Here is a 15,965-nt window from a genome sequence, read left to right on the forward strand (position 1 = left end):
CCCCTCAGCACTGTCTTCAATCCGTCTGCCTGTTCTGCTCCCCGCTCTCGCTGGTGAATTCTCTCACCCTCCCGCTCCTCTGACATGTACCCCAGTTCTTGTATAAATAAATAAATCTTAAAAAATATTTAAAATGGGTAAAAGACCTGAATGTAAGACCTGAAACCGTAAAATATATAAAAGAAAATATAGGCAAAACACCATACAACATATATGTCACTAACAATTTTAAAGGCACATTCCCCTAAAGCAAATAAAATGAAGGAAAAGATAAACAACTGGGATTACCTCAAACTAAAAAGCTTATGTATAGGAAAAGGCGTACTAATCAAAACTAAGAGACACCCTACTGATTGGGAGAAAATTGTTGCATACAATACAACTGATAAGGGACTGATCACAAAAAATCTAAGAAGAGCTCATACAACTCAACAAAAACAAAGTAAACAATCCAGTCAAAAAATGGGCAGAAGAGCTAAAAAGAAAATTCTCCAAAGAGGAAATGCAAAATGGCCAAAAGGTATATGAAAAAATGTTCAACATCCCTTATAATCAGGGAAAAGCAAATCAAAACCACAATTAGATGTCACCTTATACCAGGGAGAATGGCGGCATTAAAAAAGCAGGAAACAGGAGAGTTCCTTTTTCTCCACAACCTCGCCAACATTTGTTGTTGCTAGTTTTTTTAATATGTGCCATTCTCACTGGTGTAAGATGGTATCTCATTGTAGTTTTGATTTGCATTTCCCTGATTACAAGTGATGTTGAGCATTTTTTCATATGCCTGTTAGCCATTTGCATTTCCTCTTTGGCTGCATTGCTGGTGGGAGTGCAAACTGGTCCAACCACTATGGAGAGATATGTGGAGATTTCTAGACCTACTAAAGATAGAGCTTCCATATGATCCAGCAATTCCACTCCTAGGTGTTTACCCATAGGACACAGAAACATCAATTCCAAAGGGCACCTGCATCCCTATGTTTATAGCAGCACTATTTACAATAGCTAAGCTTTGGAAACAACCCAAATATCCAAAAATAGATGACTGGATCAAGAAGATGTGGTACATACACACAATGGAATATTACTCAGCAATCAAAAAAGATAAACACATGCAGTTTGCAGCAACATGGATGGAGCTAGAAGGGATCATGCTCAGCGAAATAAGTCAGAAAAAAAAAAAGAAAAATACCGGATGATCTCATTCATAGCAGGAATTTAGAAAACCTAAATAAGGAACCAGGAAAAAGACTAATTAATGCAAAGTAAAAATAAAAATCAACAAGCAACTATAAACCAGAGACACACTACGGCGGGGGAGGAGTGGGGAGAGGAAGGACTAGGGTCAAAATAAGGTGGGGGTGCAATTGTATGGGGAATATAACCAAAATGGAAATGCATACATTGTACAAAAAAGAAAAACGATGTAAGAATTATATAAAATAAAATATTAAAAAAAAAGCAGGAAACAATAAATGTTGGAGAAGATGTGGAGAGAGAGAGTAACTCTCTTACACTGCTGGTGTGGATACAAACTGGTCCAACCCCTATGGAAAGCTGTGTGGAAGTTCCTCAGTCTACTAAAAATGGAGAACCATATGAACCAGTCTTTCCACTCCTAGGAATCTATCCAAAGGACACAAAAGCATTAATTCAAAAAGATACCTGCACCCCTATGTTTATAGCAGCACTATTTACAATAGGTAAGCTATGGAAACAACCCAAATGCCCCAAAATAGATGACTGGATCAAGAAGACATGGTATATATACACAAAGGAATACTATTCAGCAATCAAAAAAGATAAACTCATGCCATTTGCAGCAATATGGACTGAACTAGAAGGGATCATGCTCAATGAAATAAGCCAGAAAGAAAAAGAAAAATATCAGGGTTTCACTTATAGGAGGAATACAGGGGAATTAAATAAGTAATCAGGAAAAAGAATAATAACAACAATTAAAACAATAGTAGCAGGCAACCATAAATAAGAGACATTTTTTTCAGGGGAGGGGGAGGAAAAGGGATCAAAACGGGAGAGAAGAGCACAAGGGACTATGATGAAGGTTCATGGGTGAACTGGAGGTAGGAATTTTACAGGGAATACATAATGATATAAAATACATATATATAAAAGATATATATATACACACACACACACACACATATATATATATAAGAAATGCATAAAAACCTAGTGTGAAACAATAATAGGAATACATACTCAGGCAATTTTTTTTTGGAGGAAATGGAATACAAAGCCTCTGAGTTAATTCATTTAGCTTCCTTGTATAAGAGCACTTTTTGTTGAATCTCATATTAACTAGAAGAAAATTTTTAAGTCAATTTGGAGATTATGTTCAATTAACTAGTACAGAGAATTCCCCACTGGATAAATGTAAGCACAGTGTGACTCTGGGACACTGAGCATTAATAGGAAAAATAATTCATTATTAAAATGAAGGTCACCTGCAACTCAATCAATATGGTACAATGCAACAACAAATGAAAGACAAAAATCATAAGATTATCTCAATAGATATGGTAAAAGCACTTAACAAATATCACCATCAATTCATGATTAAAAAAACTCAATAAAGTGGGTATCAAAAGAATATGCTACAATAAATGAAGATTATATATTATAATCCCACAGCTAACATCACATTTACAGAAGAAAACCTGAAAAAATTTTTCTCTAAGATAAAGAACAAGACAAGGATGTCCACTTCACCACTTTTGTTCAACATAGAACTGGAAATCCTAGTTATAGCAAGAACTAAAACTCTATTTGCAGAAGACATATTATTTAATGAATTTAATGATAACCAAAATGATTAGAAAAAATGTCAGAAGTAATAAACTAACTCAATAAAGTCCCAGGACTTAAAATCAATATATAAAGATTAGTTGCATTTCTAAATATTACAACCTAATTTTCAAAGAAATTAGGAAAACAATTCCACTTACAATGATATAAAAAAAGTAGAATACCTATGAATAAATTTAACCAAGCATATGAAAGAGCTGTACACTGAAAACTGTAAGACTGATGAAAGAAATTGAAAAAGACATAATAAATGGGTAGTCTGTGCTCATGGATTGGAGGTATTGATGTTGCTTACGTGGCCATATTACTTAAAGCAATCTATAGATTCAGTGCAGTCCCTATGAAAATAGCAGTGGATTTTCACAGAAACATATAATTTAATCTTACAATGTAAAAGTAACCACAAAACTAAATAACTAAAGCAATTTTGTAGGGGGACCATCTTTTGATTAAGATGAAGAATTTCCTGAGCACAAAGAAAGTATACAGTAGATGACCTGAAAAAATTCTTTTCATTGACAATTTAGTGTTTTTGACAAAGTTTAGAAAAAGGGAGGTTATTCCTTTAGAGAAGTAGGTGAGGTATAATTGTAGGTAGCACTGAAATTTTTCAAGCAAGAAAAGGAAAATGATTCAGAAAGGAATATAAATACACCAAGCATTTATTCCAATAGGTACATACCCTATCACACATTGGTGCATACCCTATTGTCCATTGGCTCAATGGACAGCATGAAAAGGAAATATTTTGCATAGTAATCAAATGTGTGATTTAAATTTGTGTTTCATCACATTCAAAGCCTTTTTCTAGCTCAAGACCATAGTAGATGAATCTATTTATTAAATTTTGATTTCCCATGTCGGCTCTATTGGGAGATGTATTTTAAAATTGATTCGTGTCAGTGATTATGGTAGGCATTGTGCACATCAAACTAAAATACAGAATAAAAGCAGGAGGTCAGATATAAAACACACCAGCATGTTGAAGTTTACATTATCAGTGAGGTCAGGTTAGGTATTTAAACAACAGAGTAACAGACCCAATGAAAAATCTGTGGTTTCCAATTGTTCCACTAAAATAAAACTATATTAATGGGTTTAGTGCCAAGTATAGTTTTATTCCATATGTGTAACACAACTCATGATTATTTTTTTCAGGAAAAATAAAGAAAAATATTTGGGATAATGTATGTTACTTGAGAAAAAATTATTCTTAATGATATGCAGTGCTACACTAAAATATAGGAAATTACAATCATTTCTGAAACAAGTTTTGGAAAAACATTTTGGAAATAGAATTGGAGAGACCAAGTATGTATCAGAGTAGAAAGCATACTAATGTGAGTTAAATAATTGTATAGGGAATTTTATTGGCTAGAGGTCAATGAAATGGAAATTCTGGGATATAAATCAAACGAACAAGTTCAGTTACCCTGGTGTGATGACACAATAGCAATTTTTGGTTCAAAAATTTTCAGCCCTGCACTTGCAGGCATTTCTTCAGCTCCAGACAATTTTTGTAATATAGCAGCCACCCCAAACATTTTTCTTAGAGCCCCTTTTATGTCTCTGTTCCTCAGACTGTAGATGAAGGGGTTCAGCATGGGTGTGACCACAGCGTACATCATCGAGGCTATTGCACTTGAGTGTGAGCTGTGAGGAACGGCAGAGCTAAGGTACACTCCAAAGGCAGTGCCATAAAATAAGGAGACAACTGAGAGGTGAGAGGCACAGGTGGAAAATGCTTTATGCTTCCCCTGAGCTGAAGAGATTCTACGTATAGAGGAAACTATTTTAGAGTAAGAGTAAAGGATCCCAGTGAGGGGCCCCCCAGCCAGGAAAACTGTTACCAAATACGTCACCAAGTCATTAAGAAAGGTGTCAGAACAGGAACACTGAAGAACCTGGCTGATTTCACAGAAAAAATGGGGGATTTCCGTGTTTGAACAGAAAGACAGTCGCAACACCATTAGGCTTTGTAATAAGGGATTCAAGACACCAATGCTCCAGGACAGCAGGACCAGCAGCCCACAGAGCCGGGGGTTCATGATGACCGTGTAGTGCAGTGGGTGGCAGATGGCCACAAAGCGGTCATAGGCCATCACGGTTAGCAGGAAGTCATCCAGCCCTGCAAAGAGAATGAAAAAATACATCTGGGTGATGCAGCCTTCAAAGGTTATGGCTTTGCTCTGTGTCTGGATGTTGACCAGCATCTTGGGGATGGTGGTGGAGGTGAAACAGATGTCCACAAAGGACAGGTTGGAGAGGAAGAAGTACATGGGGGTGTGGAGGCGGGAGTCTGATCTGAAGGCCAGGATGATGAGCAGGTTCCCCAACACAGTGATGAGGTACATGGAGAGGAAAAGCCAAAAAATGAGGGGCTGCATTTCTGGTTCCTTTGATAACCCCAGAAGAATAAATTCTGAACTGTGAGTATCATTCCTTGCTTCCATGTAGGCCTGGCGATGACTAGGAAAGAAAAAAAAGTAATGATATATATTTTTCAAATGGACATTACTCACTTAGAAGAAATACTATTATGTATTTTTCTAGTGAAGAAATAAATACCAATATGATTTTATGGAATGTTTTCTTTTTTTATCTCTGTGTGTCTCTCCAATTGGCAGAGATCATGTACTCTGCAGTCTTAATGAGTTATTGTTTCAAACACATGAAGAATATATGTGAGTACTGGGCATCTTCCAGTCAGAGAGTATAGGATGCAGAGACATAAAAGTCTCGGTAATTCACTTAGAAAAATATCTAAGCAAATACAAGATCACATGATGTATCAGATGGTGACTATTGCTATGGAGAAAAAGAGGGGTGGTGTAAGGAAAGAGAAGGTGAAGGTGTTATTTCTTTTTACTTATTGTTTAGGCAAAAGCTGTCAACAGGGCACATTTGAATAGAAGTCTCAGGAAGGTAGGTGGAGATGCAAAGTTATCCAGCAAACTGTGTACACGCAGGGGGAACCACTGAGCAAAATTCTTGAGGAAGATACTGTTTGTGATGTTTAAGGCACAAAAGGAAGCCAGTGCTTCAAGGTGAGTGAACAAGCAAGAGGGAGATGATGAGAGATGGTGTCAGAGATGTAGAGGGAAGAAGGGGCTCCCTGCTGCTCCCCAGGCTTCAAGAGCAGACACCATCTACCATCTGCTGTTCCCTGCATTTTAGTAATGTTTCCAGGGAATTCTGTGAATAAAAATGAATCTCTTCCTTATTTCACCAGTAATTTTACCCTCTGTGTCTGTTTTTAAGGTTTGCAGTTTGGAGTGTGTGAGTTCTGGTACCCTTGTCCTGATAAGGAGACATTTTCATAGAGCTTAAGAACTTATGGAATAAAGAATGTGAATAAGAGTGAAATTATGTTAAGAATAGTGGTTTCAAACAAGCATATAAAGCAAGGTAGAATGAAATCTAAAGCAGAAGTCAGGCAAAGAAAGACAGACTTTTAGATTATAAGACCAATTTGTGGTTACCAGAAGGGGAAGGAGGAATGGATAAGGAAATTGGGACAAAAGATTGGTGAAGGATAGAATCAGAGTTTTAGTGTTAATGTAGAATACTCACATGTTGATTTTAAAGACACAAACCTGAAACTTGTACAGTGTTACAATGAAATGTTATTTCAACAAAAAATTAAATTAATATTTTAAAGCCATGAAAATGGTCACTGATTCAATATTAAATTGCCAAAGCTGGTAAATAAAACATATAAAAGAAGGGTTTTATCTCTTTTTCTTCCTTAAAAACTTTTTTTTTAAATTGAGGTAACATTGGTGCACAATGTTGTTTGTATCTAGAGGTATTGCTCTCCCCCTGCAGGTGTTGCTACCACACCACACCCACCGCCAAATACCTGAGGCCTCCAGCATAACCCACTGTGCTCCTTTCTATTTTGTTTCTCCCCTCCCCCTCTGGCAGCGTTGGTCCTACAGTCAGAGTTCTAGGGTTTGTTAGTGGTTTGGATTTTATTTGACCATTTGTTTTGTTTCTCTGTATGTCACTAATAAGTGGAATTTTTCCAGTAATAACTTTCTCTTTTTATTTATAGAGCATAATCCCTTCCATACCTGTTGTTGCAAAAGATAAGAGTTTATCTAAAAGAAGGTTTTTACAGAGACACTCTATGGGGGGTGGGGGGCAGGGAAAGGAGGGATTGGGGTCAAAATAAGGGGGTTGCAATTGAATGGGGAATATAAAAATAAAATTAAAAAAAAGATAAAGACTGTCCGAGCCCATTCAACTCTTGTTGCTCAGAGAATTAGAATATAAAAAAAAAAAATAAAAGAAGGTTTTTACAGATGCGGGTGAGAAACCCGTGAGGAGGTTAGCAATGGCAGCTTTTATCTTGATTTTGATTTTGCTCTTTTTCTCCCAGACTTGTCTGGTTGTTTCTGATTCTTTTCTGTGGGGCCCCACTGGAATGTGCTTTAGACTCGCAGCAGTCTTTTAGACCTTGATCTGGGCCAATCTCGTTTGGCTGGACTTTTACCCACCAGGGAATGAGTAATCTTGGGTGCTTGATTTAGAAACTATATTCCTTGTCTTTTCTGTATTGTTCACTAATTGTAGTAAAGTTCCTTTCCATTAAAAAAATTAAAGAATATTTTTAAATGGTTGAGGAGTCACTAGCTAAGTTATAATTTCATGGTATTTATGATATTACAGTGACAGCTCAACCACTCCCATAAGAAAAAATTAATAAAAGGCAATGGAAAACACCAGTCTGACTGTTAGATTTGCCCCCACAGAATATATAAACACTGACAATTCCCCCCGAATACATGAATATGTACATTGAAAGAGCTGAGTGACAAGCAGCAAAATTGCTGCAAACAACTCCAAGCTTAGTTTGAATGAATGCAATGAAAGCAGCAATGAAACACTCTGATCGCACAATGAAAATGTAAAGGTCTTGCAACACAGTAATAATAGAGAAAACAAATGATGACCCACAGATATAGTCAAATTTACAATAAACTTATTGCAAAGTAAAGCTCTTTAGTATACTCCCTCTTGGCTAATAAAAATGTTTTTTCCCCCAGGTACATAACCAGAGAAATAGAAGATATTCTACATTTGCCCGATGAACTAAGGTTGCATGGCAATATTTACAAGCCAGCAATTCCTGGTCTTATCTCAACAATATAAGAAAATGATTGAATATATCCCATCTTAAAGTTAATAAAAGAACAAAAGTCCTCATTTCAGTGGTTATCTTTCTGTGCTTAATAACCTACTACCCCACTCCCTTTACCTGCAAAACTCCATGTACATACTCTTAAAAAATCACTAAAGATATTTTTAAAAATTTCATTCATTGCTGATTTTTATAAACTCTTTGATTTCTCCCCTCTCTGTAGTCCCTATAGCGCTCCCACCACCACAGCACCCGTGACCCATCACCTCATCACCTTAGTCCCTTGTGCTCTTCACCCCCCCCACCCCCCCCATCTTTAGCCTCTCTCTCTCCTCCCCTGCTGTGCGCTGAGAACTAAGTCCAGCTGGCAAATTTTGTCTTTTGTTGGACATATTCTATTTTTATTGGAAATGTTTAAAAATTCCCAATCTTTTTCCATTTGGCTTTCTAGTGATCATTTATGAGCACCTGATCTTTGTGATACCTAGATTTTATTCATTTGTCTGGAATCATACATGAATAATTAATTAGGCAAGGAAGCAAACAGGCAACCACAGGTGAATGTTCCTGGCCCACATATTCTCTGAGCCTGTCGTTCAATAGCCACTGTGTTGGACTCACCCTGGTGGGATTTCTGAGAGAAAGGTCTCCGTGTGGAAGTCTGAATTTCCCATTGGATGGTAGTGATGGTGACTCAGGCTCTGTTCCAGACCAGGAGTAAAAAGGAATAAGAACTGGTCCCCAAGCTAAACCTGGCTCCCTGAAAAACAGAACTGAAACCCAAATCAAAATCATGCCCCGTTTATCTCAAGGTTACACACTGGACAGGAGGTATTTACAGCTTCTACCTGTGCTCCTTGGCACATTTCCCTCTTGTGCCCTCTCAGCACATGATTCCCTTCGGACACTGGTCTGCATTGAAAGGAAAATTTTCTACTGATTGCTCCCAAGAGACCAGGTTGGAGAGAAGTGAATAGTTTCTTTTGTGTTGGGTTTTACTCTTTTTCCATGAATGCATTTTCTGTCAAGAGGTCTAAATTTCCTAGCACCTTATTGCTTTGGGGAGAAGATCAGGGTGAGGCCGGAGGCATGGGGGTGAAAGAATTCACCAGAGACAGAGTTGAGAACAGAACAGGTGGATTTATTGAAATACACTGCTAAGGGAAGCAGTGGCGAGATGGGAGAAGTCTGTGTGAGAAGGAGCATATGAGGGTCTCATTTCTACTCTTATCCCTGCTTCCTCAAGGGGCTGCCAGTTTGCACTAGTTACCTGCTGGGATTCCTGGTCTCTGATACTGGCTTTTCACGCAGAACAAGTTCTGGCTTTCTCTTTGTGTCCCTAGAGCTGTACTGGTTCTTCTGGTTGTGGTGGTCTGTTTTATGGCCTTGTCCAGAGGCAACCTTATCCATTCCCTTATCCATTCCAGCCTTCCTAAGCTGCCTGCAGGGTCAGGAGTGGGGGCTTACTTTTTAACCTAAATTGTACCCTGAATTTATCTCAAATCTCAGGTAAAGTTTTCTCCATATTTAAGACTGAGGAACTTGTCTTGTTAGGTCCCTTGTGTTTTCAAAGTATTGAATTTTGATGCGGGCACAGCCATGATATCTCTAGAAAATTGTTATTCTACTTTTCAACAAGAGGGAAATTGTGTCCTTTGATATAAATCTTGGGTACCAAACTCCTTTGCTTCGTGACACATTTGTTGTGACAGTTACAAATCTCTTACTTATATCACAACTTAAGAGATGTCATACACTCCCTCATTTCAACATGTTTGTTAAGTCTAAGAGATACACCTATTGAAGCATGATGATCTGAGCTAAACCTCCTAGGTTTTTTTTATTTTTTAAAAAAGATTTGTTTATTTATTTATTTATACATGCACTGGGTACAGTCAGAAGCGCGGGAGGGGGAGAGAATTCACCAGCATCAGAGTGGAGAGCAGAGCAGGCAGAAGGACCGAAGTACACTGCTGAGGGGAGCAGCGGGAGGCAGGAGAGGTCTGCGCGCCATGTGGGACCCACACCCGGTGGCCGGGTATCAAACCAGCGCTGCAGAGGCTGAGGGCAGCTTCGCAACCCAGCGCTCATCGCTGCGCCACTGGGGAGACCCTAAACCTCCTAGGTTTTGTTTGATTTCATTTATACAAAAGTCCATCTTGGGCCTGCCTTGTGGTGTAGGTGGTTGAGCGCTGCACTGTGAAGCTGTCTGCAGCCTCTGCAGCGCGGGTTTGATCCTGGCCGGCGGGCAAGAATCCCACACGGCACCTCTCCTGTCTCCCCCGCTGCTCCCCTCAGCAGTGTATTTCGTCAGTCTGCCTGTTCTGTTCCCTGCTCTGTCTCTGGTGAATCCTCCCACCCTTCTGCACATCTGGTCTGTACCCCGGTTCTTTTATAAAAATAAAAAATAAATATTAAAAAGAAAAAGTCCATCTTATGGTGTAGAACTATTATGAACTCATTGCTAAACTTCAGAAATGGAGCTTTGAGAGGTTTAATGATCTATTAAAATAATAATTGAAGTAGGGATGATACTTTCAGTTTGATTTGTCAGAATACTTCCAGTTCTCAAACTTCGTGATAGCAGTTCATAGAAAGAGATAAAATTGTTCAAGCAGATATTTGGAAGGATGCTGCTAAAAGCTGCAATACACAGGATAGCCCTGATACAAATGCTATTTTGCACAAAATTGACAATGAGAAGGTGAGAAAACCTTTTCTATATCAATACTTCTTCAGTTAGCATAGGAGTCACCCAGGCTGCTAGTATAAATGCAGGTTCTGATTCAGCTGGGCTGGTGTGCCCACAATATGCATTTCTTTTTTTTTCTTTTTTTTCTTTTTGCATGAGCATAGTTCTTTCTGAATACTTTTTTGTTTTGTTTTTTCTATTTTTTATTATATATTTTTTCACATCATTTTTCATTTTTGCATAATGTATACATTTTCATCTTGGTTGTAGTCCCTATACAATTCCCTCCACCCTTGTTTTAATCCTACTTCCTTCTCCCTGCCCGCATCTCACCAACCCCCCATACTGTGTCTCTGGTTCATAGTTGCTTGTCAATTTTGATTTTTACATTGTTATAATTAGTCTTTTTCCTCCTCCCTTATTTAGGTTTTCTAAATTCCTGCATTGAGTGAGACCATCTGGCATTTTTCTTTTTCTTTCTGGCTTATTTTGCTGAGCATGATCCCTTCCAGCTCCATCCATGTTGCTGCAAATTGCGTGAGTTTATCTTTTTTTGATTGCTGAGTAATATTACTTGTGTATATGTACCACATCTTCTTGATCCAGTCATCTATTTTTGGGCTTTTGGGTTGTTTCCATAGCTTACCTATTGTAAATAGTGCTGCTATAAACATAGGCGTGCAGGTGCCCTTTTGAACTAATGTTTCTGTGTCCGTTGGGTAGATAGCTAGGAATGGAATTGCTGGATCATATGGAAGCTCCATCTTTAGCAGATTGAGGATTCTCCACACAGCTCTCTAGAGTGGTTGTACCAGTCCACACTCTCACCAGCAGTGCAGGAGAGTTCCTTTTTCACTACATCCTCCCCAACATTTGTTGTTGCTAGTTTTTTTTAATAAGTGCCATTCTCATTGGTGTAAGATGGTATCTCATTGTAGTTTTGATTTGCATTTCCCTGATTACAAGTGATGTTGAACATGTTTTCATATGCCTTTTGGCCATTTGCATTTCCTCCCTGGAGAAGTGTCTTTTTGGCTCTTTTGCCCATTTTTTTTACTGGGTTATTTACTTTGTTTTTGTTGAGTCTCGTCAGCTCTTTGTAGATCTTTGTGATCAGTTCTTTTTCATTAGTGTTGTGTGCAAAATTTTCTCCCAATTGGTGGAATATCTCTTTGTTTTGGTTACTGTCTCTGTTGCTGTGCAGAAGCTCTTTAATTTGATGTAGTCCCAGCTCTTTATCTTTTTCTTCACTATCACTGCTTTGGGTGATGTGACTTTAAAGATGTTACTGAGGTGTATGTCATGTAGTGTTTTATCTATATTTCCTTCTTTGTATTTTATGATTTCAGGTCTTATGTCTAGTTCTTTAATCCATTATGAGTTGGTTTTGTGCATGGTGTGAGGTAGTAGTCAAGCTTCATTCTTTTGCATGTAGCGACCCAGTTTTTCCCAGTACCATTTATTGAACAAACTTTCTTTGCTCCATTGCATATTTTTTGCTCCTTTGTCAAAGATTAGTTGACCGTAAATCTGTGGGCTTATTTCTGGATCTATTCAATTCCATCGGTCTGTGTGTCTGTTCTTGTTCCAATATCATGCAGTTTTGTTTATTATGGCTTTGTAGTATAGCTTGCAGTCAGAGAGTGTAATCCCTCCATTCTCATCTTTTTTTCAGGGGAGGCTTGGCTATTTGGGTTGTTTGTGGCTCCATATGAATTTCATCAATATTTGTTCAATTTCTTTGAAGAATATCATTGAAATTTTTATTGGAATAGCATTGAATCTGTAAATTGCTTTTGGGAGGATGGCCATTTGGATCATGTTAATTCTTCCAATCCATGAGCAGGGAGGTCTTTCCATTTCTTTGTGTCTTCTATTTCTTTTAACAGTGTTTTATAGTTTTCTTTGTATAGATCCTTCACCTCTTTTATTAGGTTTATTCCCAAGTATTTTATTTTTTTTGTTTCAATAATAAAATGGGTAGTTTTCTTGATTTCTTCTTCTGATTTATTGTTTGTGTATAGGAAGGCTACCGATTTTTGTGTGTTGATTTTGTATCCTGCTACATTACTAAACTTATTGATTAGCTTTTCTGTGGAGATTTGGAGGGTCTTTATGTATATTATGGTAACATCTGTGAATAGTGATAGTTTGACTTCTTCCTTCCCTATTTGGATTCCTTGTATGTCTTTCTCTTGTCTTATTGCTCTGGCTAGGACTTCTAGTATTATATTGAAAAGCAGTGGTGAGAGTGGACATCCTTGTCTTCTTCCAGATCTGAATGGAAATGCTTTCAACTTTTCACCATGAGAATGATATTGGCTATGGGCTTGTCATATATGGCCTTTATGATGTTGAGGTATGTTCCTTGTATCCCGAAAATTCAAGGGCCTTTATCATACTGGGTTTGTACTTTGCTGAAAGCTTTCTCAGCATCTACTGATATGATCCTATGGTTTTATATTTCTTTTTGTTGATGTGTTGGATCACATTGATTGATTTTTGGATGTTGAACCATCCTGGTGTCCCTGGATTAAATCCTGCTTGTTCATGGTGAATTATCTTATGGATACATTGTTGGAATCTGTTAGCTAAAATTTTATTTAGGATTTTTGTGTCAGTGTTCATTAGATAGTTTGGCCTGTAGTTATCTTTATTTTTGTTGTCTGTGTTCAGTTTTGGTATTAGTGTAATGTTAGTTTCATAGAACATGTTAGGTTTTATCCCTTCCTTCTCAATTTTTTGAAAGAGTTTGTGTAGAATAGGCACTAGTTCATTCTGATGTTTGGTAGAATTCATTCGTAAATCCATCTGGTCCTGGGCTTTTGTTTTGGGGGAGGGTTTTAATTATTGTTTCACAGCAATTTCACAGCTTGGAATTGGTCTGTTTAGCTGTTCTATTTTTTATTAATCTAGCTTTGGATGATTGTAAAGTTGTAGGAATTTGTTTAACTTCTAGATTGTTTAACTTATTTGCATATAACTGTTAATAGTAGTTTCTGATTATTCTTTTGTTTCTTCTGTGTCTGTTTGACTTTTCCTCTTTCATTTGTGATCCTATTTATTTGTGCTTTCTCCTGATTTTTCTTTGTGAGTCTGGCTAGTGGTCTATTTTATTTATTTTTTCAAAGAACCAACTTTTGGTTTCATTGATCTTTTGAATTTTTTTTAAGTTTCTATTTCATTTATTTCTGCTTTGATTTTTATTATTTCCTTTTTTGTGTTGGTTTTGGGTTTTGGGTTTCAAGGTTCTTTTTCTAGTTCTTTGAGCTGTGAGATTAGGTTGTTTCTTTGAGTTCTTTCTTGTTTCTTGATGTGAGCCTGTGTTGCTATATATTTTCCTCTTATTACTGCTTTTGCTGCATCCCATACATTTAGGAAATTGGTGTCCTCCTTGTTGTTCAACTCAAAGTATTTTTTAATTTCATCATTGATCTCCTCATTAGTACAGTGGTCTTCCAGTAGTGTGGTTTTCAATCTCCATGAGGTAGGTGGGCTCCTTGCCTTCTTTTTATGGTTTATTTCTAGTTTGATACCTTCATGGTCAGAGAAGATGGTTGGTATGATTTCAATCTTGGTGTATCTGTTGATGTTTGTCTTATGCCCAGTATGTGATTGATCCTGGAGAATGATCCTTGTGCGCTTGAGAAAAATGTATACTCAGATTTTTTTGGGTTTAGTTTTCTATAGATGTCTGTTAAGCCCAAGCTCTCTAGATCCTTATTTAGAGCTTTAGTGTCTTTACTTATTTTTCGTCTTGTTGATCTATCCATTGTTGATAGTGGTGTGTTGAAGTCTCCCACTACGTATGTGTTTTCTCTGATGTCTGTTTTCAGAGATGCCAATAGTTGTCTGATATATTTTGTTGCTCCTTCATTTGGTGAATATATGTTAATGAATGTTATTTCTTCTTGAAGTATTGTCCCCTTTATTGTAATGTAATGAACTTGGGGTCTCTTTTTATCTTTTTGAGTTGAAATCTGTTTTATCTGATATGAGTATAGCTGTTCCTGCCTTCTTTTTTTGTCCATTTGCTTGTAGAATTGTTTTCCATCCTTTAACTTTGAGTCTATTTTTATCTTTTGCAGCTAAATGTGTTTCCTGGAGACAGCAAAAGGTTGGGTTTTATTTGTTAATCCAGCCTGAGACTCTGTGTATTTTAATTGAAGAGTTTAGTCCATTTACATTTAGAGTTAGTATTGATATGTTAGCATCTGTATTTGCCATTGTGTTTGTCTTTCCTTTGATTTTATTTATTTATTCTTTTAATAACTTTTTTTTTGGCCTTTTGTTGTTATTCATCCCTCTGAGGTTCTGGCTTTAGGACTCCTTGTAGTAGTTTTTGGAGTGGGGGTTTAGTTGTAATGAAATTCCAGAGTTTCTCTTTGTCTGGGAAGGTCCTTATTCTTTCTTCATAGAGGAAGGAGAGCTTTGCGGGATAGAGTATTCTTGGTTGGCATCAGTTTTCTTGGAGTCTGTTGGCTATGTCCCTCCACTCTCTCCTTGCCTGTAGTGTTTCTTCGGAGAAGTTTGATGTCAGTCTGATTGGTTTTCCTTTGAATGTTATCTGTTTCTTCCCTCTTGTCAGCTTCATTATTTTTTCCTTGTCTTAGATTCTTGGGAGCTTTACTATTATGTGTCTTGCTGTATTTTTCCTTTCGTCATGGAAGTTTGGTGTTCTTCTTGCTTCTTGTATATCAATTTTCAGCTCCTTCTTCACGTTTGGGAAGTTCTCTTCAATTATATCCTTGAATATTTTCTCTGTTCCTACATCTCTCTCCTCTCCTTCTGGGATTCCTATAATTCTTATATTTCCTTTCCTCATGGAGTCAGATAGTTCCCGAAGTCTTTCTTTGGTCTTTTTCCTTTGTACTTCTCCTTCCTTTTCTGTTTTGGTTCTTTTTATTTCTGTGTCTTCAAGAGTACTTATTCGTTCTTCCATTTCAACTATTCTGCTTTCTTTTTTTTTAATAATAAATTTTATTTTTATATTCCCCCATACAATTGCAAACCCCCATTCTGACCCCAATCCCTCCCCTCCCGCCCCCCACCCCCCAAAAAGTGTCTCTGGTTCATAGTTTTTTGTTGATTTTGATTTTCAATTTCTTATAGTTATTCATTTTCCTGGTCCCTTATTTAAGTTTTCTAGATTCCTGCTATGAGTGAGACCATCTGGTATTTTTCTTTTTCTTTCTGGCTTATTTCGCTGAGCATGATCCCTTCCAGCGCCATCCATGTTGCCGCAAATTGCATGTGTTTATCTTTTTTGAATGCTGAGTAATATTCCATGGTGTATAT

At 37.3% G+C, this 15,965-nt stretch overlaps 1 protein-coding gene across 1 annotated transcript; it reads right to left on the reverse strand.

Annotated features, from left to right (window-relative positions):
- Positions 1–4,253: 4,253 nt before the first annotated feature.
- Positions 4,254–5,183, reverse strand: LOC119242242 (olfactory receptor 7A10-like). Its single transcript, XM_037507983.2, has 2 exons — positions 4,829–5,183; positions 4,254–4,543 (listed from the first exon to the last, which is right to left on the reverse strand). The coding sequence occupies exons 1-2, from the start codon at positions 5,181–5,183 to the stop codon at positions 4,254–4,256; spliced, it is 645 nt and encodes a 214-aa protein (XP_037363880.2).
- Positions 5,184–15,965: the final 10,782 nt, after the last annotated feature.

Source organism: Talpa occidentalis, unplaced genomic scaffold (assembly GCF_014898055.3).
Source record: "Talpa occidentalis isolate TD23 unplaced genomic scaffold, MPIMG_talOcc4v2.1 talOcc4.12, whole genome shotgun sequence".
Lineage (NCBI taxonomy): Eukaryota > Metazoa > Chordata > Mammalia > Eulipotyphla > Talpidae > Talpa > Talpa occidentalis.